Source organism: Neophocaena asiaeorientalis, unplaced genomic scaffold (assembly GCF_003031525.2).
Source record: "Neophocaena asiaeorientalis asiaeorientalis breed wild unplaced genomic scaffold, Neophocaena_asiaeorientalis_V1.1 scaffold606, whole genome shotgun sequence".
Classification (NCBI taxonomy): domain Eukaryota; kingdom Metazoa; phylum Chordata; class Mammalia; order Artiodactyla; family Phocoenidae; genus Neophocaena; species Neophocaena asiaeorientalis.
In genome coordinates, this window is record NW_020173687.1 from 396,190 (window position 1) to 421,263 (window position 25,074).

The following is a 25,074-nucleotide window of genomic DNA, read 5'->3' on the forward strand; positions in this document are numbered from 1 at the left end:
ATGTGGGATCTTCCCCGACCGGGGCACGAACCCGCGTCCCCTGCATCGACAGGCAGACTCTCAACCACTGCGCCACCAGGGACGCCCTGCTCCACTTCTGAGCGTCAAAGGTGCTGTTGCTCTGAGTGTGGACGCGGGTCTTACCCCTCTTGGATGTCCTCCCACCAGTGGAAATGCCGGGCCACGTGGCAACTTGGTGTCCACCTTCTGAGGACCCGCTAAGCTCTTGCACCGCGGCCGCATCATTTTACGTCTTTACCAGCAGCCTGGGGGGCTGCAGGGTCCCACGTCCCGTTGGCACTTGTGGGTGGCAGCCGTCGCAGAGGGCGTGGGAACGGCGTCCTGGCGCTGAGCTGCGTTTCCCTGGTGACGAACGGCGCCGAGCACTGCTCGCTGGTCGTTTGTGTGTCCTCTTCGGGAAAATACCGGTTCATGTCCTTCGCCCACTTTTAAGCTGGGGTGTTTGTCTTTTATGGAGCAGTAAAGTCCTCTGTAGTGTGTAGACGGGCTCTCGTGTCAGGCGTGCGGTTTGCAGATGTTCTCTCCCGCGCATCCTCTCACTGTGTTGATGGCGTCCTTGGAGGCCTTCCGGGGTTTAGTGTTTGGCGACGTCCAGTTTAATCTGTTTCGGTGCTTGTGCTTTTGGTGTCACAGCCGAGAACCCGTGGCCCAGCCTGAGGCCGCGGAGCTTTCCTAAGAGTTGTGTAGTTTGGGCTTTTGGATCCATTTTGAGTGTTGCCCCTTCTCTGAGGGATGAAAATACCCAGATGTTCAGCCCCGGAGCAGACCCGCTGTCCTGGGTGGGCGCCCATCCCGCCCACCTCTCCCCCGGGTTCTGGGTTGAGCCCCACGCGAGGTCTTGGCTGTGATGTCACCACTGTCCTGGGACTTCGTGTCAGGCCGGGATCGGGCTTGAGGCCGGGCTGCTGGGGTTCAGGACGCTCGTGGCTCCGGCTTCTCCTAAACTTGCCTGCTTGCTGTTCGGAGGGTCCTGAGTCGCGGGCGAGGTCTCTAACGTGTGTTTCCCTCCCCAGACGCCGACTTGACCGTCGCTGAAGCCAGCAGCTCGGACAGCCGCGGGGAGAGGCCCGAGCTCTACGCGCATGTGGACGAGGGGCTCCTGGGAGGAGAAGGCAGCTACCTGGGAGCCCCCCTCACCCCGGAGAAGGACGACACGCTGCACCAGGCCACCGCGGTGGCCAACCTGCGGGCGGCGCTTATGAGTAAGAACAGCCTGCTGGCCCTCAAGGCCGACGTGCTGGCGGACGACAGCTCCCTGCTGCTGGAGTACCTGCCCAAGGGCACCCACTCCCTGTCCCGTAAGTGCCGCGCGGGCGCGCAGTGTGGGCGGGAGCGACGGGCCTCAGCGCGAGACGGGACGTGCTGAGGGTGTGTGTGCGTGGGGGTCGTGGCAGTCGAGGGGCCTTCGGAGAGGAGGCAGCGCTGTCGGGGCACGGGAGGGAAGCGGCCGAGTGTCTGTGCGAACGTTCATACTTGAAATCGAGGCATCTAACCCTAAACCCTGAGCCGGCTGACCAGTGCTGGGCCGAGCGGGCCTGGGACAGGGACCCCTGCGCTGGGGAGGCCTTGGGACGTGACGGGCTCGGGCTCCCTCTGCTGAGGGGTGGGTGGCCAGGCTGCAGATCCTCGTGTTCTACCAGACGGTGCTGCTGGCACGTGAGATTTAAAAAGGCTTTGGGTGTTGTGTTTACACCTCGAGTGTCTCCAGCTAGATTGCAGTTGCTCACAAGCAAATAACGGAGTCACCTAAGGAGCGGATGAGGTACAGCGGTGCTGGCCGGGGATTCCCCGGGCGCCGGCCTGGGAGGATGCCACGCCCCCTCGGCTCGGGTGCTCTGACATCATCCATCCCGGGTGCCCGGGTCCTGGGTGTCTGGGGCAGTGTGACCCTGTCTCCGGCGTCCCGAGAGAAACGCTCTGTTGGGTTGGTGTCTGTGAGGGAGAGTCGGGTGTGGCCCCGTTTTCCTCTTCGGGGCAGAGTGACACACCCCAGAACAGGCGGCTCTGAGTGCAGAGGGCGTGGCAAGGGCCCTGTCCCAGGGCCCTGCGGTCCAAGCGTGTATGGCTGGTGGGGCTGTGTGTGGGTCCCTGAGCACCGCTGAAGGAAGCAGCGGGAAAACTGCAGCCAGTGTTGGGGGTCTGGGGAGCATGTCTTTAATTTTTACTCTAATCTTAAAAACAGTATTTTCACGAGCACTAAAATATCCTAAGGATTCGTGACGAAAATGGCTTGTGGCCAATAAAGTCTGACCGTGGAGAACAGCATCACCTTCTCTTTATTTACTGTGCCGAGTCCGAGGCAGGTGGGACGCCAGGGCGGTTGTAGGACTTGGCTGTGAAGTCGGATCCAGGGGTGCATCCCCCGAGGCTGTTGGACACACTTTAGAAAATCCGTTTAGGCCTCATTTTTTGCATCTGAGAAATGGGAATGGCAATAGTCACTCACACAGTTGTGAACGTGAAATGCGGGACACGTAAGCAAAGTGTGTTTGATAAACGCTCCACAACGTTAGTCCATTTCCTGCTCTGCTCAAACCCTGAACTTGTCAGCAGAGACTGTAGGGTTTGTGACGCTCTGATAGCTCGAGGAGGTGGCCCGGGGGTATCTGGGTTTGTGATGATCTGATAGCTCGAGGAGGTGGCCCTGGGGTATCTGGGTTTGTGACGCTCTGATAGCTCGAGGAGGTGGCCCTGGGGTATCTGGGTTTGTGATGATCTGATAGCTCGAGGAGGTGGCCCGGGGGTATCTGGGTTTGTGATGATCTGATAGCTCGAGGAGGTGGTCCTGGGGTATCTGGGTTTGTGATGATCTGATCGCTCGAGGAGGTGGCCCGGGGGTATCTGGGTTTGTGACGCTGTGATAGCTCGAGGAGGTGGCCCGGGGGTATCTGGGTTTGTGATGATCTGATAGCTCGAGGAGGTGGCCCGGGGGTATCTGGGTTTGTGATGATCTGATAGCTCGAGGAGGTGGCCCGGGGGTATCTGCAGTATCTGGGGATTAGAATCGGCGAGTCCGCAGGTGAACGTCCTGCTGAGGGGCCGGCTGGGCAGCTTCACAGACGTCGTGGAAGGAGCAGGCTGGGTGTGTAACTGCAGCGCTGGACACTTGTTCTGGCTCTTTCTGGAGGCTCCCAGTTGGTGGGAGTGAACCCCACGTGTCAGAGGCCCCGGGAGGCGCAGCAGCTCCTCCGTGGCTGAACCGCGTTGTCACGAGGGGGACGGTTTCTCGGTGTTTCTCCTCCTGTCCCCGCGTCCGGCAGCCTTCTCCTCCGGGGTGGGCCTGTTCCCCAGGCCTTTGGTGCTCTGTGCAGAGCTGTGCTAGGGATGGGGCCGGGGATCCGGGTGGCCCGAAAGCACCGGTTGCACCCGCATTTGGTCAGGCCGTTAGCCGCGAGCCAGGGGTCTGAGTGTGGGGCTCCGGGACGAGTGAGGCACAGGGAGAGATGCTCTCCACTTCCAGGGCCCCCCGTCCTCCGGCCCTGTCCCTGCAGAGGCCCAGACCCGGCCTGGCAGCAGGTGGGGTAGCTGGGCGGAGTCAGAGGGCAAGCGGTGACCCTTTCGGGTGGTCTGTTCCCAGTGGACACGCAGTCGGGCAGCCGCAGCGCCCCGGGCACATCCCCAGGCCCCGTGCGCGCACATGCCCCCCTTCGCAGTTCGCAGGGAGCTGGGCGTGGGGGAGTAAAACCGCATCCGCTCTATTTTTAGTACGTCTGTGACTAACCCGGGGTGAAGTCGACTAGTGGGTTTTGATATTTCTATTATGTTTTAACCTCTTTGCTGTAAATACTCTAAAATTCCCACTGTTTTCGTTAGCTCTGCCCTTACGAGAGGGTTGAGAAGTTGGCGGCTGGGAGCTGGTGACTTGGGCCGTGTCCAGGGGGCCAGGCGTGGGCTCCCATGTTCCCTCAGGCAGAGAGGCTGAAGGGCTTGCTGGAGGAATGGGTTACTTTAGAACATTCTTTTCTGACATCCTAAGGAAAATCTGCCTGTTCTGGGCATACACTGAAATGAGGAGTGGAAATATGCAGAGAAGAACTTATTTTCCAAGACTGTGCGGTCACCTCCCTGTGGCAGGTGTTCCGTCCCCGGCGGGCAGGTGGGCAGGGGCGGTGGGCTGCCTTCCTGTGTTGAGCCGGGGCTGGGCGGCCCCTGCGGAGCGCCCGTGGGCGCATCTGCTCCGTGCCGTTCAGTTCACAGGCGCCGGCTTCTGTGCACGGATGCGACAAAGCATCAGGCCCCCCGGAGCCCCTGCATTCACCCCCTGCCACCGCTCTGCTTCCAGACGGGCCACGGTTTCCGTTCAGTTGCAGATGTTGTCAGGGGTCGCCCGACGGGAACGTGCGGATGGGGAGGCCCCTCCTGGGTGCCGCCCAGTGGTGACGCGATCCCTGAGCCCAGGCGACCCCCAGTCCGGGGAGCACAGGGGACCTAAAAACACATTCGAAGGAGAAAACTGGATTCACACTGGGCACTACTGACGGCAAAGCAGTGGCACCGCCCCCCGGGCTCCAGTATGGAGACACCCCCAAGCTCGGTGGGTGTAGAGCCTGGCGCACTTCCTCTGGGGAGGCCCGGAAGGGAGATGGGAGCCCTGCGCTGCTGTGTTGGGGGTCCCTCACCCCTGGTCCGGTTCGAGGGCGTTGGGGGGGGGCTATTTCCTGGCTCCGGCCCCCAGGCTTCTCAGGTTGTTAACAAGGTTTTTCCAGGGCTGAGCCTTTCGTTTTGTGATATTGGGGGGCCCGTAGGACTGACGTCCCAGTAGCCATGACTCGTGGTTGGAGGAACAGGGGGAGGGCACGTCCCCATCGTGATGTCTGACGGTGGCAGCTGTGTGGTGTGGGGTGTGCTGAGTGGGGCTCTCGGCCCTGCTGGGTCGTCCTGGTCTTGAGGTGGCGAGCCCTGCAGTGCGTCAGTGTGGCCTGCCGGGCATGCAGTGTTGCAGAAGAAAGGGGTGGTGGTCGCAGATGTTCAAATGAAATGCAGCAAATTCGCAGGCTGTGCAGAGCCGTAACCGATGGTCCTTTCTGGAAGGTTCTGGAGCCTCCGAGAAAAACCGAGTTTCCTTGCTTTCCCAAGTCTGATAGCGTTTGGCTTGGCAATTAAGTTCCACAGATGGTTTCGTTGCTGGATCATCACTGTTTAACTGATTTCTCCATAAGAGGACTTTTGTACTTTTTGTTTTGATTCGGTTTAAGTTGATTCTTTTGCTCTTATTACGTTTGCAACAGGCGGCTGGCATCCCACCGGTTAAAAGTCACTGTTCACGGAATAGAAACCGTGACCAGCATGTTCACGGCACACAAATGCGGCCATTTCCCTGAGCTGTGATTGTGGGTGTGTGTTGATCCGGGAGGGACCTTGAAAAATGCTGAGAGAACATGAGTAACTGTGATTTCACGGGAATGAAGCGGAGATGAAGCAGCCGCCCTGGGTATTGGGGGCTGAGTGCCCGAGGGGCGGCGCCGTCCCCAGACTCCCAGAAACCCCGACTGTCCTGCGCACGTCGCCGCCACGGCTCCGGCAGCAGCAGTCGAGGATTCCTCCTGACGGCGATGGGCAGGGCTGCCCCGTCTGGCTGGAAGGATGTGCTGCTGCGGAGGAGAGCTCAGACCTGGGGTGGTGGCGGGCGGGGTCTGCCCTGGACCGGGGGGCCACCAGCTGCGGGCTTCCCCCGCCCAGCTTTTCTCCGGGGACGCCCCCGACATCTGTCGGGGGACAGTGGCAGCTGAGTTCGTTCTGACTGTGGCTGAAAGAGTATTTCCTTCTGGTGTTTAAAATGATCAAGGACTTTACTTGAGTCTGGCTTGATACTGGAATCTTAAGCAGTCTCTTATGAAAGGGCATTTGATGGAAGTATTACCACCCTTTTAGGTGAATAGTCAGGCCGACACACCATGAAGGACTTTCCAGAAGATCCTTCCTCAAGCACAGGTGAGCGTGTGCCATGTCCACGCCACGGGTTCTGACTTCCTGTGCAGACACCCCATTGTAATCACGTTGCTTCTGGGAGAGAGATCCCGCCCCAGACAAGTCACGTGTGGACACCCTGGCGCTTGGGAGTGGCGAGCCGATAGAAGCCCCCAAACGCCCTCGCCCAGCGAGATCCGGGCCTCGCCACATGGCAGAGCACGGCTCACCGCAGGATAGCCAAGGACGGTGCTTCCTGAACTCTCTACAGCCCGCCAGCTGGTGTCCGTTCACGTGGGTGAGACTCGTTTCCTGTGTCCCCAGGGCCTGGCGCCAACCCGAGTCACCTCCCTCCAGCCCCTCCACCCTCCTGCACTCAGAGCCCGGGATGCCCGCTCTGGGGACCGGCCAGACGGAGCCCAGGGAGCCGGCCACCTCCCCAGCCCAGGTAAGACGGGAGGGCGGCCAGCCACGTCGGGGCAGCCCCGGCCAGACGCCCGTCCACCGCGCATGTCCTTGCGGGCATGGCGCCCCAGAACCCGCGTGCTCAGCATGTCCTGGGCGAGCCTGTGTGGTCACAGCTGCTTTCCCGTCCACCCTCTGCTCCACAATCCCCTCGGCCCCATGTCACTCAAAGTGACACAGGCGTCAGCTTTGCAGTAATAGTTGCAACATGTTGTATGAAGTTAAATCCGTTTTGACATTTAAATTAAAATAGTTTTTGGAGGCATTTCCCCCCCTAATATACAGACTCATACAGCAGCAGGTTAAAAACCCAGTTCCTCAAACTGAGCAGTGCCGGCCCGTCTCCACCAGGCTTTGCCCCGGTGCCGATGGCTGCGTGTTTGTCCCGAGGCGTCTGAGATCCACTTCCTGTGCCTCAGGTCACAGCTGGTTATTTAAAGACAGGTCTGTTAGGTTCCATTGTTTCCCTGAAGGAAAAAATATTTAAGGAGGGAGAGCTTGAGCGCATATTCTGTAATTTGAAATAAACCAAATGCTATTCCCCGTGCGTTTGAAAACAGGATGGTTTTGGTGGGAGGGGCAGGCGTTCGGTTGACGTGGATTTTTCGCGCGTCCGTTCATCAAGAATTAACTGCAGCTTCCTTTCCAGACGCGTGGCGGTTTCCGTGTGGTGACTGGACGGGGACACGGTGAGTAGGGGGTGACGCGCGTCTGCACTCCAATCTTCCCGATTCCATCGCGTCCCGACGGCCTGTAACTCATCTGTCTCTCCTTCTAGGTCGACGTCCCTCGGACCGGGAGGCCTGGGCCGAGGGACGGGCCCCTCCGGAGGTGGCTCCAGCAGGTGCCTGGGGTTTCCACGGGGTCCGCCGGCCCGGCCAGGATGACCAGGGTCTCCTTCTGGCTCATTGTGTGGCCAGGAGCACTTTCACGGCCTCGATGGACTTGCCCAGGGCTCCACCCTGAAGTCAGCTAAGGAACCCCAAGGAGACGGACGCCTCCACTGCGGACAATGGTTTTGAGGCGGCCAGGCTGGAACAGGCGCTTGGCACTTGGGGGCGGACGTTTGCATGGGCCTCTCTGCCGCGGGCAGCCTGGCGTCGGGTCCAGGTGGCCAGCAGGTGATGGCAGAGCTGGCACCAGGCGTCGGTGTGAGCCTTTAAAACGGTCACTTCCCAAATCCTTCACCAGGCCTGGTGAAGGCCTTTCAGTGCCCAGTGGTGGGCAGGTAGGACAGGTGTACCTCCAGCCTCCAGGCAGTGGGGATTGTGTCAGATCTTGGAACAAAATGTCTCTGAGCCCGTTACTTTCCAGAAAGATGTGAGGATGAAGCCCAGTCTCCACGACCTCGGAGTACCCTGCCTGCCACATGTGAGGGAGACAGAGTTACCAAACTGGCTTCTTCTCAGAAAAAGCGCGTTGTCCTTGCTGGTGTCCAGCTGCCCTGGACACGTTGGGTCCATGTCTGCGGGTGGCTGAGGATGCGGGGACTCCAGGACCCTTGGCCAAGCAGCAGGTGGGCTTAGGAAGGAAGCAGGCGGCCCATTCCAGGTTCCGAATTCCTGGAGTTGCCAGGCCCATTCCCACCCGCTGTGGCCGTGGCCCTGGTCAGGGCGTGGTCCACGTGCAGCTCAGGCTGCCCACCTGCCCCAGTCACTCCAGTCTTTATAATCATTAGATGAGTTCTGAAGATGGAGAAAAGTTGGGCTTTGAGGGAGGCCCAGGATGCTTGTTGCCAAGGTGACCTCACCGGAGCAGTGTCCCTGGGAGTTCAAAGACCTGTCGGTGGTGTCACTCCTTCTGAGAGGGTTTATTAAGTGCCTGTTTGCATATAAACAACATTTCTGAGAAAAGGAAGTTTTCCTTTCCTTTTTTGCTGGTCACGGTGGGATTTTTGGCTGTTAGGTCGCAGAGATTGTGTGTCCAGATGGGGTTACGCTGTCGTAGAATGCACATGTGCACCACCCACGTTGGGCCCTGGGTTACCTGCGCCCCCGGGGATGCGACCCTGTGGCTGCTTCCCTGTTACTTGCTCGCTTGTGGGACTTTTCCCTGCGTGGATGGAGCGTGACCTGCGCCTGCAAGGAAGCCTGCCCTGTGGAGAGGCCCCGCACTGTTGTGCAAAAAGGCTTTGTTAATTTTTTTAAATAATGAAGAAATTTCAGAAAATTTCCGTTGTACCTAAAAGAAATAGGTTTGTTCATTGAAGGAGTATTTACAATATCCAAGGTATGGAAACAACCTGAGTGTCCATCAGTGGATGAATGGTTAAAGAAAATTCAGTGTGTATACACACACATACACACACACACACACACACACACACACACACACACGTGGGATATTACTCAGCCATAAAAAAGAATGAAATAATGACACTTACAGCAACATGGATGGATCTAGAGCTTATCATACTAAGTGAAATAAGTCAGACAGAGAAAGACAAATACTGTATGATTTCGCTTACATATGGAGTCTAAAAACAAAAACAGACAAACAAAAAGAACAAACAAACCCATAGATACAGAGAACAAACAGTTTGGGGATTTCCGGGGGTGGGGGTGGGGGTGAGAGAAATGAATGAACTGTTTTGGTGCATTTTTTAGTTTACATGAGTTGAATTTCTTTTTCAGATAGAGAGAGAAAGAAAGATAATATCTCTTCTTCTAAAAAAGATGTATAGATGGTAAAGTGATGGGAACATAGGAAACATTTTAAGATAGACGGCCCCTGAGTTTGTTCTTAGTTCCAGTATTATTTCCCTTAAAACAGTACTGTCATCCAACATAAGAAATTTTAAGCAAGTCCATTTAGGTGTTCCATTGCTTACATTTTATTGAATTTCTCATTGAAATATCTTGGCTCAGGAATTGATTTCAAAGAGTTTTTAAAAATTTATCAATATGTAATGTTAATCTTTCTTGAATACAAAGGATTGCAATAATAAAAGGTTGGTAATTTAGGTCTCTTTACTGCCACAAAACTTGCTCCATGTCTACAAGTTTACTGTGGGCTTCCTGGCCTATTACCACTTTCACAAAATGTGACTGGGTGACCTCACAAACTCGGGTACCAACCATGTGTTGTAGGGTGTGTGTGCATGTGTGTGTCTGTGTGTGTAGAAATGGGGACTCCTACTTGATTGGGGATACTAACTTACTGTTTAGACTGCATTTAAAATATTTAAGAATCCAGTCTGGATCATTGTCAGTCTGGTGGTTGCACATAACTCAGGAGCTAAGAAAAGGCACTAATTTATTTTAAAGAAAGAATTCTGAAATAAAATTTGAATTTCCAGTTTCAACCATGACTAGCTTGTATTGGGCTTACCCTCCAGGCAAAAACTACCTGAAAAGCTGGCCTCCCAAAACCACGCACACATATACATACATACACACACTTACATACACATATACACAAATATAGACACACACACACACACACACACACACACACACACATCCTGGGGAGCAATCAGTGCAGGTGGGACTTGAAGGTTGCAGTCCTTGAGGGAAGGAAGAATCTGTAAAAAAGAGTCCAGTGAACCTGCTGGAACTGAAAATACAATGTGTGAGGCTGGGATCCATTAAGTAGTTTACAGCAGTCTGGGTATCACCTGAGACAGGACGAGGAGACTGGAAGACAGAGCGATGAAGAGGATCCAGGCTGAAGCTTAGGAAAGAAAAGCATGGGGACAAGCAGAGACACACAGAGGAGCAGTGAAAATGTCTAATACACGTGTAATTGGGGTCCAGAGGAGAGAGGAGAGAAAATGGAGCAGAAGCAGTACCCGAAGAGACAATAGCAGAGAATGTTCAAAAACTGATGAAAGATATCAATCCACAGATTCAAGAAGCTCAGCAAACCCAAAGCAGGATGAACACTAAAATAAAACAACCACCAAAAAACAAAACTGGGCATGTTGTAGTCAAACTACTGAAAACCAAAGACAAAAATAAAAATCTTGGTCTTCCCTGGTGGCGCAGTGGTTAAGAATCCACCTGCCAATGCAGGGAACACGGGTTCGAGCCCTGGTCTGGGAAGATCCCACATGCCACGGAGCAACTAAACCCATGCGCCACAACTACTGAAGCCCGTGCACCTAGAGCCCATGCTCTGCAACAGGAGAAGCCACTACAATGAGAAGCCTGTGCACCGCATCGAAAAGTAGCACCCGCTTGCCACAACTAGAGAAAGCCCGCGCACAGCAGCAAAGACCCAACACAGCCAAAAATAAATAAATATTAAAAAATATAAAGGTTTTTAAAAAAAAAAATCTTAAAAGCAGCCAGAGGAAAAAGACACTAAGAGGAACAACATCGAGATTGACATCTGACTTTTCAATGGAAATGATGGCGCTGGTCTCTGAGGTGCTGCAGAAATGCCGAGACCAGTATTCTATACCCAGCAAAAGTATCCCCCAGAGACCAAGGCTACGTGATGACAATGTCACACAAAGAAAAGAAAACCGAGGGGATTCATTGCCGGCTGACAAGAAGTACTAAAAACCAGCCCTCTATAGAAAGATCTTAATCACTTAAGGCAATATTTACGGCTCCTTGTGGGCTTTTTGACTCAAATAGGAGCATAACGCGTGACACAAACAGCACAAAGGGTGGGGGGGGTGGGGGCGACGAGCTTGGCTGTTGGATGAGTCTAGCCTTTTCTACAAAGTTGCAATGAATAATGGCGAGAATCATCACGTACAGCTCAAAGGCTTATGAAGAGAAAACTGGGATAATACTTGATTAATATGAAAGCAAGCAAGGAAGTTTAAAGGAACAAAACCATAAAAGGACAGAATAGAACACACATAGGGAGATGGTAGACATCACCCAACTCTACTAATAAGCCCGTTATTACCAATGGACTGAACACTGCAGGAAAAAGAAAAGATTATCAGCTTGCTTTTTAAAGGAAATTTGTTGTTTGTAGATAACATGCTTTGTAGATAAGAGCACAGAAAGGTTTCAGGCAAAAAGATAAAAAAGAGAAACCAAGGAAACACCAGCCTAAAGAGGCTTATTGATGTCAGCAGCAAAGTAAACTGGGAGGGGTGTTGCTCTAAGGCCACTACACAATGACAAGAGAGTCAGTTCAGTGGGCAACGCAGATCCTGAAATGCATAGGCTTGCTTTTTAAATATATGGAGTGAAAGTTGACAGCACTCAAAGGAGAAAGAAACAAGTCCACAATTAGAGTTGAGGATTTTTAACAGATTTCCTCAGTAATTGATAGATCAGCATACAAAATGTCAGTAAGGATGGAGAAGATTTGAACACAGTTTTCACATATTAACCTTGAATTCCTGGAATAAACCCACCGAGTCACAAGATGCTGTTCTTTTTCTATATAGTTGGACTCAGCTTGCTATTTTGTTTAGGAGTTTCGCGTCCTTTTTCGGAGAAGTACTGGCCTATAACAACATGGTTAACCAAGTCATACATCGCACCAAACAAGTGCGACATTTACAAGATAGACCAAGCGGAATGTAACGCAGGTCCCAGCAAATCCCAAAGGATGAGATCATGCAGACTGTGCTCTCTAACCTCAGTGAAATTGGATTTAAAAAATCAACAATAGGGCTTCCCTGGTGGCGCAGTGGTTGAGAGTCCGCCTGCCGATACAGGGGACATGGGTTCGTGCCCCGGTCCGGGAAGATCCCACATGCCGCGGAGCGGCTGCGCCCATGAGCCACGGCGACTGAGCCTGCGCATCCGGAGCTTGTTCCTCCGCAACGGGAGAGGCCACGACAGTGAGAGGCCCCTGTACCTCAAAAAAAAAAAATAATAATAATAATAAAAAAATAAAAAATAAATAAAAAATAAAAAATCAACAATAGAAAGATACTAGAATAAGTCACAATGGAAATTATAAAATATTTTGAACTGAATGATAATGTGAAAATACAACATATCAAAACTTGTAGGATACACCTAAAGTGGTATTTAAGGGAAATTTATAGCTCTAGTTGCACTTATTAGAAAAGAAGGGAAGTTCTAATTTGGGCGGTCAAGAAGTGAGAAAAAGAATGGCAAATTAAACCCAAAGAAAGCTGGAGGAGCAAAACAGAGAGCAAATGTCAATGAAATAGAAAGCAGACAGACAATAGAAAAATGACCAAAGCCAAACGCCGGTAGCCGGTACACTGAAAGATGAATGAAACAGACAAACTCCTGTCACAGTGATCTGTAAAAAGAGAGGGAAGTTGATGGTCAATAAAAGGTATAAAAAAGATCATTGCTAAGATCCTATAGACGTTAGAATGAGAGTAAGAGAATATCGTGAACAATTTTGTGCTAATACCTTTGACAAGTTGGAAGAAATGGGCAAATTCCCTGAAAAACACGGTGTATCAAAACTGAGCAGAGGGCAGCCCCGTTGGGCACACGGGGCTGCCCCTGGTTGTCTGGTCGTGGGGTGATCAGGCTGGGATTGTGACTCAGAGTGTGAGAGCTGGTAGAGGACAGGGTGGCTCTGGCTTGGTCACCAGGAAGCTGTGCTCACAGGCCGGTTACTTATCATCTCTTGGAATGTCCCCCAACCCCCCACCCCGCCCTGGGAGGGCAGCCCTGCCACGGTCACAGGGCCCCAGACGCCGCAGGGTGCAGAGACTGGGAACAGGGTCAACGCAGACAGCGGGGGCTCCAGGGGAGGAGGGGCAGACGCCCAGCCTGACAGCGGCCGAGGGGGCCAGGCAAGGAGGCCGTGGGTGAGGGTCTGACTGGACCGTGATGTGGGCCCCTGTCAAGGGCGCTGGGGCGGGTGGTCTTTCCGACATGGGGACCTGAGTGAGCTGGATGCCGGCGCGGATGAAGGAATGAATCTTGATTCCTGCCTCAGAATTAAGATGGGAATGACCACAGACCTAAACGTGGTTAGCAGGGGACGGTGGTGGTGCTTGTGATCATGGTGATGGGCAAAAGTTTCTTAAGCACTTCTTTTTTTTTCGCGGTACGCGGGCCTCTCACTGTTGTGGCCTCTCCCGTTGCGGAGCACAGGCTCCGGACGCGCAGGCTCAGCGGCCATGGCTCACGGGCCCAGCCGCTCCGCAGCATGTGGGATCTTCCCAGACCGGGGCACGAACCCGCGTCCCCTGCATCGGCAGGCGGACTCTCAACCACTGCGCCACCAGGGAAGCCCTAAGCACTTCTTAAGAAGCACTCACGATGAAAGTTTGATAAAATTTTTTATTAAAAAAATTAACATATGGGACTTCCCTGGCGGTCCAGTGGTTAGGACTTGGAGCTTCCGATGCAGGAGGCCCGGGTCCAATCCCTGGTCGGGGAACTAAGATCCCCTATGCCTTGCGGTGCAGGCAGAAAATTAAAAAAACAAACAAAAAATATCCCCAAGAATAAAACATCAAAGGAAACGCAGCTCAGTGAAGGATCAGAAGACGTGACAAGCACGTCACAGAAGAGGGTGTGCGAATGACCGGGGCGAGGCGTCGGTGGTGGCTGGGAGGTGCTGATTCCACTGGGGCCCACACGTCCTCAGGTGCGCGTCCGGCAGAAGTGAGAGCCTGGCCCACTGCCCATCGCTGCCGAACAGGCACGGGGTCCTGTGGTCACGTGGATGACAACACGGCAACGAGCCAGGCCACACCTGGGTGTCAGGTCCCCACAGACTGAGTTGTAGCCCAGCGTTTGGTGATGGGTAGCCGAGCGGCTGTCACCTGGGGTGGGTGGTACTGACCAGCCGCAGGCCCCTGGGTGTGCGGTGTCCTGTTCGGGTGGTGGTTTCCAGGTCTTTCTGCAGGTAAAAGCTCACCGAGAGGTACACTTAAGGTGTGTGCACGTCACGTATGGTTCAAAACCTTCCGAAAGTAATTTGGACGCATCATAGCTTCACTATATTCTGACACACGATAAGTGGCAACCGCATGAACTTATAAATGGAAAAACAAAGTTTGGTCCACGTTAGAACCCCTTTCTGAAACGCACTTGAAGTGCAGTGCCTTGAGAATTACGATCAGAGGAAGAGTACAAATCCAGGCCAGTGACGGATTAAGGACTTGAGTGCCCTTCCGGAGGAGCCTCCCCTCTGTGCTCACCTGCCACCTGCCAGGGCCTTCCGTTTGCTGGCGGTCCCTTGGTGTCCTGTGCGTTATCTTGAAATCGTTCTGGAACGTTCACTCGTCAGTGACGTTTACGACAGGTCTGATTCTCGGCAGGGCTGCGCGGAGACGTGGCTTCCTGTAAGGCTGCTTTGCTGAGTGGTATTCTCGCGTACGTTTCTGCAAAGTTGTAGCTCAGTGTTACTGCACTTCATACTTTAATCTGGTGCCAGCTTCTGACGTCACTTCCTCATTTTCAAGCTTGCCGTTCATCCTGGACACTTGGTTCCAGACAAAAGGGCTCCATTTTGAGGGCAGATTGGTGGAGAGTGTCTGTTTCAATTTGATGCTATTTGTGCTTCTTCATTTATTTCAATTACTTTTTCTCTATGTGGATTTTTAAGACATATAGACTATAAACCACGCGTTATGGAACTGTTAGCTTCTTTCCCACGTGAAGTTATTATTATTATTATTTTTTTTTTTTTTGCGGTACGCGGGCCTCTCACTGTTGTGGCCTCTCCCGTTGCGGAGCACAGGCTCCGGACGCGCAGGCTCAGCGGCCATGGCTCACGGGCCCAGCCGCTCCGCGGCATGTGGGATCTTCCCGGACCGGGGCACGAACCTGCGTCCCCTGCATCGGCAGGCGGACTCTCAACCACTGCGCCACCAGGGGAGCCGAATGTGAAGTTATTTTAATCATAACAGTCAATGAAAATTTCCTCAGTACTGTTCATGAAAGTAGTGGGTTGCATGGTGCCCTCCACCCAAAAGACACGTGCACATCCTAATTCCTGGTACCTGTGAATGTGACCCTATTTGGAAAAAGTGTCTTTCCAGACATAATTAAATTAAGGATCTTAAGATGACATCACCTTGGAATATCCAGTTGGTCCTAAATCCAGTGATGGGTGTCCTTATAAGAGACAGGAGACACAGACACAGAGGAGAAGCTACGAGAAGACGGAGGCAGAGACGGGAGAGATGCAGCCACAAGCCCAGGGCCGCCTGGGCCTCCAGAAGCTGGAAGAGGCAGGAAGGACCCTCCCCTGGAGCCTCTGAAGAGAGTGTGGCCCTGCCCACACCTTGACCTCAGATGTATGGCCTCCAGGACAGAGAGGACAGGTGTCTGGTGCTTTAAGCTGCCCGGTTTGTGGATATTCGGGACTTCCCTGATGGCGCAGGAGGGTAGGCTCAGAAGCCTGCAGCTGTGCGCCCAGTGGAGGCGTGGGGCGGGGGTCACGCTCATGCTTGTGCAGCTGAACTGTGTTTCTGGGGAAGAAGTACAGCACTTATGTTCAGAGATGAGTGTTTTTTTAACATGTAGGTCTGAATTGTTAAATGCAGACTAGAGTAAATAAGTCAGATTTTCATTTTATGTTTATAGAAGCAAAATAGAAAGCAGAAAATAACTCAAAAAAGTTACTTGAAATAAAATAACGTAAAAGCTTGTCTCCTCACCTGCCTTTTCCATCCCAGAGTGGGTGGTGCACTTGCTGTGTTCCGTGCTGACGTGAAAACCGGGGTCTGTGCTGGGGGAACCGGCGGGAGGCAGGTGTGGAGGGCTGTGCTGCTGCCTCGTCGACCAGGCAGGTCGGGCCGGGCCTGGTGGTCAGACAGGAAGGGAGACGTAGAGTGGGGGCTGCCAGGTGCGGTCCATCCAGACGTGCCAGGCTAGGTGCCCTTCCCTCTGTCCTGTCTTGGACCCTCACCCGGACCCACCTGTCTGCGGGCCCTCCGTGGGGAGGCTGGAGCCGCCACCCGGGAAAGGCTGCTTCCTCGCGGGTCCAAGAGCTGCCGGATGCTCTGGTCGCCCCTGCAGCTGGGACCCCGGCCTACAGCCTTGCAGGGAGCAGCTCTGCCAACAGCGGTGACCGCCATCTGTGTCCCGTGTACCGGAGCACGGCCTTGGCCCTCAGGAGGGTGCATGGCCCACGGGCCCCGACGGCCGGCATGGCCCACTTCTCAGGATTTCTCTCCAGGGGCAAAGGTTCTTTTGTAAGCACTTTGCTGAAGCATTGTTCACAAGGGTAAAAAAATGGAAACACTTTACGTGTTTGTTGAACAAATCATGGTGTATTCGTACATTTAAGAACTTAACAGTTAAAAATCGTAGCACGAAAATGTGGTCACAGCCGTCATGCTGTGAACTGTGGCCGCCTTGTGTGAAGGGGTATGGGCGACTGTCCACGCCTCTCGCCTCTCGTCTGCCCCAGCTCCCAGCCACATGCATGTCGAAAACTCCTCCACGTGAGAAAATGCCTTACTTCTTAGGACAGGGCTTGGATTCTCAGAGACGCCTGGTGACTGCCCAGCCTTTGTGGGGACGTGGGGCCCCTTCTGGGTGCACAGACACCGTCAGGCAAGTGGGCGGCTGGGCCCCGGGGGTGGCATCGGTCATGAGCTGTGATGGGGTCCGCACGGCCGTTTTGCGGCCGTGATGGCCTCCCCTGGTGAAGCTGTCTGGCCTGCGCGTGGACAGGGGTCATCCTGGGCGATGTGTCCCTGGTGCCTGCCATCCGTGGGTGCGGGAGATGCCAGAGTGAGAGCTCTTGGGTCCATGAGAATGGCCAGGCTCCTGGCAGGCCCTGCAGACGGCCTCACTGACCCGTGTCCTGGAAGATAAAGAAATCTGGTCGCTTGATTATTTAGGCACCCTTTAAGATGTCTCAGGAGAAAATGTACGGCTTGTTTAAGAAGCAAAATAAAACATTACACCCAGTGTTGCCTGGTGTGTTTCAGGGATGGAGGCGCAGAGTGAGCGCCAACCTCTCGATGCTCAGGGGACCTGGGTGCGTCCAGGGCCTTGGGCTCCGTGTCACTGCAGTGCACCTTCCAGTTGGCACCATTTCCATGGCGACCTGCCCGGGGCTGGGTCTGAGCACCGGAATGGATTGGAGGCCTGGGGCACGCTTCACGCTTCGCGGAGATGGCGGCGAGGGCCCTGCCCCCGTGTGATGTGCGGGGTGGCCCGGGGTTGGGGGAGCTGGGCAGGATGGAGCCGTCCCGTCGTTTGTGCAGTGGCCCGGCCGGCTCCCTCGAGTGAGAGGGGTCGGCTTTGGTCACCTTAGCTTCCCCGGCTTCTCCCCACACCGTGGGCTGTGTCACTTGCAGCCTCTGTTTCCTTGTCTGCTTCCCTCTGGCACTTCCGGGGGCAGCTGTGAGCGTGGCCGGGGCCCGGCAGGCACGGACACTTCGTGGGGTCTGACCGGGGCTCCCACTGCTGCTGCCGTGCATCCCTCCCGCCTGCCTGCCTTTGGCCTGACCACCGGGACCCTTGGTCTGTCCCCTGGGTGCAGGTGCTGGGGTGTGGCCGGTGAGCGCTGTGGGTGGGGTGAGGACTGGGTCCGCTTCCAGAGGCCCGAGAGCAGACGTGTGACCCGGGCTCCCTACCCGGGACGAAGTACCATCGAGCACTTGGGGGCTCCCAGCAGCCCTGGTGAGCTGGGGACGACCAGCCCAGGAGGCCTTAGGGCTGAGTCCTCAATGGATGCCCCTTGGCTCAAGAGGGGGTCACTGCGGTGTCCGCGGGTGCTCGGCACAAAGGGTGTCACTCGGGGTGAGCTGCGCAGTGCCCGGGGGCCTCGCAGAGCGGGACTGACCCCACGGACCCCAACCCCTGACCTCTCCCCGAGCCCCCTGGAATGTGGCCCCGGCCCCGGGGCCCACGGTATCACTCCCTGAAACACGGGGAGGGACAGCTTGCTGCGCATCGGGGGCTGGTGGCCTCTCGCTGGGCCGTGTCCACCAGGTGGCACCCCTGCCCTGGCTGCGCCGTGCGGACACGTGGACGGGGCGGAGACGGGTCCGCGCTCCTGTGTCTGTTGATTCCGCGCGTGCGCTCGTGTGTTTTAGGGGCTGACACGGGAGGTACTGGCTGATCTGAGAAGCGCGCTTTCTTAGAACGTGGGAGCAGCCCTCTCTGCTCTGGGCCAGGCCTGACTGGAGGCTCTGGACCCCCAGCCCCACGGGGACAGCCGAGCGCGGGCGGTGGGCGGGCTGTGCAGGGTCCGCAGGCTGACCGGCCACCACCTGTCTTGCAGTGAACGAGTTCACGGTCATCAGGAAGAAGTTCCGCTGCCCCTACTGCAGCTTCTCGGCCATGCACCAATGCATCCTCAAGAGACACATGCGCTCCCACACGGGCGAGCGGCCCTACCCCTGCGAGATCTGCGGGAAGAAGTTCACACGGCGCGAGCACATGAAGCGGCACACTCTGGTGAGTGGGCGCAGGGCCGCGGGGGGCTGGCCTGTGGTCAGCATAGGGGTCATCATGGGGTCAGCGTGCGGTCAGCACAGGGTCGGTCCAGGGCGCGCTCTGCATGGGGCTGCGGTGTCCGGGCAGGACGGGGCCCTGGGCTGCCCAGGATGCCACGGGAAGCCCTGAAGTGGGGTCCGCCCGGCAGCGGGAAAGACCAGGACAGCAGGGAGGCACCCCAAGCCCACATCCCTCCTGAGCAGCTCCGCCCCCGGCCCCAGGTGCAGAAGGGCAGGTGAGCACATCGCCCCGCAGCCCCACTCCTCAGCTTCCCCTTTGGGACCCCCTCTGCTCCCGCCCGGCCTCTGCAGGTGCTCCCTAACCTGCCAGGACCCTGCCCCTGCCCCCCGGCTCCTGCCACGTGGCCACTGCCTCCGTGCCCCACCCTGCAGTTGCCGTGGGACCCTGGCCTCTCTCCCCCGCAGCCCCTGGAAGGTTCTGACGGCCTGGCTCGCAGCTCAGGAGCAGGTGCTGCGCAGATGAATTTGCTTGGCCAGGAAGTGATAGAAAAGGTCACCCTTGAAACAGGGAGGCAGATTCATCAAAACACAGCGTGAGGAACCCTTGGGCGGGTGAGAAACGAGGGAGGCCAGGCGGCTGGGGCATGGGTGGGGAGAGGACGCTGGGGTGATGTCATGAGTGAGGGGGCCTCAGGGCCACACAGGCTGGGCCGGACCCCCGCAGCACCCTGATCCTCTGACCAGCAGGAGGGGTGGAGGGGCCACATCCCTGCGGCGAGGGGGGCCGAGGCGAGACCTCAGGGGTGGCCCCAACAGGGTGAGCCATGCGAGGGAGCGAGGGACAGCCCACGGCCTGGGCCTCATTTGGGGCTGGGCTCCCCGGGGAGGCTCCCTGAGGCCAGGTGGAAAAGCTGGAGGGGGAGGCAGCCCCCGGAGCCAGGGCCCAGGCTGGTGGACTCCCCCCGACGGGCAGGTTTGCAGGGCTGGGAGGCAGCTGAACCTCCCCTGACGGCAGAAGGGCAGCTTTTGCTCCTGCCCCACCCGCCCCGGGAGGCTTAGCCAGGGGGCAGGGGGTGGGTGGGCAGTCTCAGCAGCCGCCTCCCTGTGGAGCCGAGTTCTGGGTCTCCACGGCGCCCACATCCTTCCCCGCCCATCCATGTGTTCACTGGGACGAGTGTCCAGCCATCTGGTCCCGGAGGACAGGCTCCGTGGCTCCCTGGGAGCTGTCCCCACTGCCCAGCCCTGCTGTGACCGGACTGGGGTCTTTATTCTTTGCAGAGGGTCCCGGAAGCCCTGGGTTTAAAATGTAACAAAAAAGACCCAGGAAGGGTCCCGGGAGCCAAGTGATTTGAGGCTTCGTTTCTGGAATCAGAACCTGTGAGGCGGGCCGGCTCCTCCTGCCGTCCGACCAGGGCGCATCTGGCCTCTCGCCGGCCTAGGCTGGTTGGCAGCGGTCATAGGTCCTCGTGGTCGGGTTTCAGGGAAGGCTGTGATGGGGCAGACGTTCACGGTGGTCTGCGGGACCGCCGAGCTGGGAAGCCAAGGGCGCTCGGCCAGGCCCGTCGGTTGGAGAATTCAGAAAGGCAGGAGGCAGCATTCAAGCGGCAATCACGGCCCCCCTGAGACCCCCGACCCCGCCGCCCCGCGGGCTGGGCACTCAGCCCAGCGCCCGGCTGTCCTGACGGCTTCCCAGAAGGCAGGTGCCTCGAGTCTCTCTTGGTCACTGCTGTCCTGGGCTCCCATCACCCGTGCCCCCAGGCCCCCCAGGCCCAAGCCGGGAGCCGCCAGAGCCCTGGCCATCCCCTCATGGGGCAAAAGCGGGGGCGGGGCAGAGGTGAGCGCTCTGCCTGCTTCACTGGGAGGTGTGGGGGCAGCAAGCCCCCGGGGTGGGGGCGGGGCACGGCCGGCCTAGTGCCCAGCAGCCCTCTGGGTGGGGATGAGTTCCGGTGGCACCTGCAATTCTGCGTGTTCCGGCTTTGTGCAGCGGCCCCCGGCCAGGGCTAGGGGTCTGAGCAGCCTAGCAGACTGCCCCCACCCACCCAGATCTCAGCTTCTGGGCCACCCAGACCTCCCCCTCCACTCACTAACAGTACGTCCCCCTGCACTGACCATCGTCCCCCCGCACTGACCGCTGTCCCCCCGCAGGTGCACAGCAAGGACAAGAAGTACGTGTGCAAGCTGTGTAGCCGCGTGTTCATGTCGGCCGCCAGCGTGGGCATCAAGCACGGCTCGCGGCGCCACGGCGTGTGTGCCGACTGCGCGGGTGGCGGCGGGGCCGGGCCCCTGGATGGCGGCGGCGCCGAGGGCTCTCCTGAGCTGTTCGCGGGCGACGGGCCGTACCTGGAGGACCCCGAGGACCCACGCGGCGAGGGTGAAGAGGAGCTGGGCGAGGACGAGGACGACGTGGGCCTGGCCCCCGAGGACGCACTACTGGGGGACGACAGGGAGGTCGAGGACTCGCCGCGGGGGCCTCGCAGCCCTGCCGGGGGCACCGACAAGGACTTCACCTGGATCTCCTAGGCTGGGCCTGGCACTGGGCCGCGGCCGCCCCCGCCTGCGTGCGCCCCGGGCCCCCTTCACCTGCTCTCCCCCACCCCTCGAGGACACCCGGGGCTCAGAGGCAGGCGCTGCCCCGGCGAGTGGGGCTGGGGACGCGCGTGGGGCGGGTCTGAGCCCAGGGAGAGCCCTTGTCACCTCCCCCAGTGGGGGCGCGGGGCGGGCATCAGGGGTGCCCAGGACGCACCGGTCTGGCGTCGGACGCGCCGTGACGTGTGGGGGCCAGCGCTGGCTGTGGTCCCAAGTGTGGCCCCGAGGCCCGGGTCCGGGAGCTGTTAGGAGAGTTCTCCTGACCCTGGGCCCCGTCCAGGGCCGAGTCCCCCCGCCTCCGCTCCCCCTTCTCAGCAGTGGGGTCACTGCTGGCAGCTGCCACTGCCCCCCGCCCTCGAGGGCTGTGCCGTCCGGTGGCAGCCTGCGAGATCCAGGTCTGGCGTCCAGAAAGCCCCGCGGCCCCCCCGCCTCTGGGCTTTGGTGCTCAACACACAGCAGCTGCCGACCTCGGCCCAGGGTGCCCAGGTGCTATCCCCCCACTGAGGCAGCCGGGCGGGGGGCCCAGGTGCTCCCACCGTAGGGGCCTCCTCTTTCTTTGTGTGCACTTCTCTGGGCTGGCTCGCCCCTCCGCCCCTCCCGTCCTGCCGCGCCCAGGCCACTCCTGCTGACCGTTCCCCGGCGGCTCGCCTTCGTTGCCGCTCACGCCGCCTGCGGGGGCCGCCCCTCCCCAGGTGCTCGGGCCCCGGTTCCGTGAGTAGCTAAGGAAACTGAGGCTGGCACGTAACATGGTTCTGTTTGGTGTTATCGTTCCCGCTCGACCACACTCGCAGACGTGTCTTTCCTTTGGTTTCTTCCCAAGCCCCCTCGCCGTCTTTTAAACACGCTTACGACCCCTTCTCTATCTTTTTTCTGAGAAGCCGGGGCCCCGCCGTGTGCTGTGAGGACACTGTGGGCCCAACCCCGGCCTGTCTCCCTTTCAGGCTCATGACACATACATTCCATCCCCTCCACCCGCCTCGCTTGGGAGCCCCTGCGGGACACCGTGCCAGGGCCCCTTGGGTGCTGAGCTAGAGCCGAAGGAGACACTGGCTTGATTTTCTCTCTCCCCACAGCCTGCAAGCCGAATGGCTTTACTGCATTTCTCCCGGGTCCCATCTACTCTTTCTAGGTGGAGAAAGGCAAATCCCACAGAACCCTCCTTAGTAAGTGGCTAGCTGCGTGGACACGGACGGGTGCTGTCCTTGAAGCCCTGCCCGGGGAGGAGTCGCAGCTTCATTTTTTGTTTTGCTTTGTTTTAAACATAGCCACCTTTCTCTCAGTCAGAAGAGGGCTGCCCTCCCATCCTCAGCTGGGGACGCTGCGAACTCCTCAATGCCGGCATCCTTAGGGAAGGGCCGGGCCGGGCTGGGGGCATGAGCCCAGGGCGGGTTGGGGTGCCTCCGGGACCGGTGCCCCGGTCTGCCTTTCACAGTGGGGCCCGGCTGAGCCCCTCAGTGGGGCTCCCCACTGTGTACCTTTCCCCCACTTTCTAACGCCTTTTATAAACAGACTTACTTTCTTATCAAATGCATTTGGAAACCAGACCTTTGCTACCAAGCGTCTCTGGGTTTTGTATGGGGCCACCTCTCAGCCCGCCGCCTGCGCCCCGGGCCACCTTTGCGCCACACTCAGGACCTGCTCACTTCCGCTCCGGACCGTCCTGGCTGACTTTTAACGGGGCCCTCAGTGCCACAAGGGCATTTTCTTCCTCAAAACAATACCCTGGAAAACCGAGGGTCCCACCTCCCGCCCCCGAGCCCCACGTGTTCACTATTGTCGTGCGCGGTTAACTCGAGAGCTGGATTTCAGAGATGCAGGCGGACACATCGCCTCCAGAGGCGTGGAGGGAAAGACGCGTAACGAAAGTTTCTTTTTTAACGTGATCTTTTTTTTTTCCCAAATCAATGTTTAAACTAATAAATATTTTTTTATGAAGCGGAAAAGCGTGTAGATCACATCTCACATTTTGTACCTTTCCGTCTGTGTGCGTCTGTGTTTGGTGTCTGCAACGCCGATGTGGGACGCGGTCCATCGGGCGGCAAGGTCTTTGGGGGTGGGGGAGGGGCGGGGGAACCAAGATTTTGTATCAAGCTCTGGATCCTGACCGGGTTGTATGCTTGAACTCTGGGTTTGGGAACAGTCACAACACTGCCAGGACTGGATAGGGACCTCAACTGAAAGAACACAGCTACTGCTTCCAACTTTGCACATCTTCCTTTTTAAAAAAGTGAACTCTGAAAAAATGCAAAAACTGGAACTTTTTGCAATATTATATGAAAGATAATCTTATTTTCGCTCATTCTGTGACATGTGCAACTCTTAAGAAAGCCATACTTAATGGTGTTTTTATTTTTTAGATCCTATATTGTGTTTTGTATGTGGCCCTTTTTAGAACTACTTGTAGTGAGGGCGCTGTGTGTGTGCTTTTCTTAAATATTTATTTTTTCAACATGCTTTCAACCTGTCAACACAAACAAAACAGAAAAAGGGCAGTGTTTGAAGATTGTTGATTTTTTTCTGGGGATAATCTATATTATATCGACTTTATATGAATTATTATAAACCTGTGTTTGTATTGGAGATGTGTTTCATATTTGGGGGAGTCTTTTGTAACTGGTCAGTGGGACATCACGGCCATCGCCTGCTTCCCCGGAGCCGTCAACGGCCAACAGCACCTCCTCCCTAGTGGTCTTGAGATTTCTTGTCTGCCGGGCGCACTCCGGGCCCGCCTGTGGGTCTCCTTTCTGTGACGGGATTAGTTAGACTTTCTTGCAAAGCGATCACTTTCAATAAACTGGGAAATTGCTGCTTGAGCAGATGCCTCGTGTGTGTTTCAGACAGCATCTCCTCCTCCGGCCTCACCCTGGGCAGAGGGGGCCAGAGAGTAACCGCCCCCCGCCCCCAGCCCTCTGTGGCCTGGTTGCTGGCCTCCTGTCTGCCCACCGCCATCCCTGCCCATGGCGGGGTCCTGGCTCCGTGTCCCTCCCCCCAGGAGGCAGACACAGCTTTTGGAAAAATCCCGAATCTTTAATGTTACTCCTCGCCTGGTTCAGCCCAGACGTGAGACACCTGAGCTTGGCAAACACGGTACAAATGTCCACCCGGGCCCTCAAACAGTCAGATTAAGTGCGGGCAGGGGCGCCCCCTCCCCGACACCCCTCAAAGTGCATCGAGGACGGCCCCGTGTGGCCCCAAAGCGGGGCCCGTCACACCCCTGACAAGTCCAGGGCCGACAGGTGGGGGGCGGCCACCCCTGGGGACCCCAGGCCAAGGGGACAGCTGTGAGGTTTGGCTTTAGTGCAAAAGGCCAAGAGGCTGGTTTCTTCAGAGGCACTTTGAGTGGTGGGGACCGCCCCCCACCGGTTAAAAAGAAGACCCTGCAGCTAGGAGAGGCCCCGGCGGGCGGGGCTCAGTCCAGGAAGCGTTGGCAGGCCTTCTTCCAGCGGCAGGCCGTGCACCACAGGTCCCGGTGGTCCATGCCATACACTTTCCGGCACTTCTTGGCGTCACCTCGGGGCTTCCTGGGGGGACACATGGGGGGCATGGGGTGCTGTCGGGCCGGGAGCCTCCTGCCCGGTGCCTTCCCCGGCCCCTTTACACACACACGCACCTCGGGTTGGCACCGGGCTTGGCGGGCAGGGCTGGCGCGCAGGCCCTGACCGGGATGGGCTGTGGCTCCGGGTGGACGGGTGCCAGGCAGCCCTGAGAGGAGACACCGCTGTGGCCTCGCGCCCCTCCAGAGCCACCCGAGGCCTCACCCACCTGGCAAGCGGGGCCACTGGGGCACACCTGGGGGGCGGGCAGGGAGCTCAGCACCG

General features: G+C 57.1%; 2 protein-coding genes across 3 annotated transcripts in view; one reads left to right on the forward strand and one right to left on the reverse strand.

Moving 5' to 3' along the window:
* ZBTB46 (zinc finger and BTB domain containing 46) overlaps positions 1 to 23,249 on the forward strand; it is a 37,020-nt gene extending 13,771 nt beyond the window's left edge. Inside the window, exons 2-4 of one of the 2 annotated variants that reach the window (XM_024750423.1) lie at positions 1,035 to 1,319; positions 18,496 to 18,671; positions 20,816 to 23,249. In XM_024750423.1, the coding sequence (XP_024606191.1) occupies positions 1,035 to 1,319; positions 18,496 to 18,671; positions 20,816 to 21,190 (836 nt within the window). In that variant the 3' untranslated portion in view covers positions 21,191 to 23,249. The remainder of the gene's footprint in view (positions 1 to 1,034; positions 1,320 to 18,495; positions 18,672 to 20,815) is intronic. The other variant, XM_024750424.1, reaches the window with a different exon arrangement.
* A 1,019-nt stretch (positions 23,250 to 24,268) lies between these two features.
* The window catches only part of SLC2A4RG (SLC2A4 regulator), a 2,708-nt gene continuing 1,902 nt past the window's right edge, over positions 24,269 to 25,074 (reverse strand). The window contains exons 4-6 of the mRNA XM_024750160.1: positions 25,046 to 25,074; positions 24,867 to 24,958; positions 24,269 to 24,777 (exon numbers count right to left, since the gene is read on the reverse strand). The exon at positions 25,046 to 25,074 is cut by the window's right edge and continues 118 nt beyond it. Coding sequence (XP_024605928.1) covers positions 24,666 to 24,777; positions 24,867 to 24,958; positions 25,046 to 25,074 — 233 coding nt within the window. The 3' untranslated portion in view covers positions 24,269 to 24,665. The remainder of the gene's footprint in view (positions 24,778 to 24,866; positions 24,959 to 25,045) is intronic.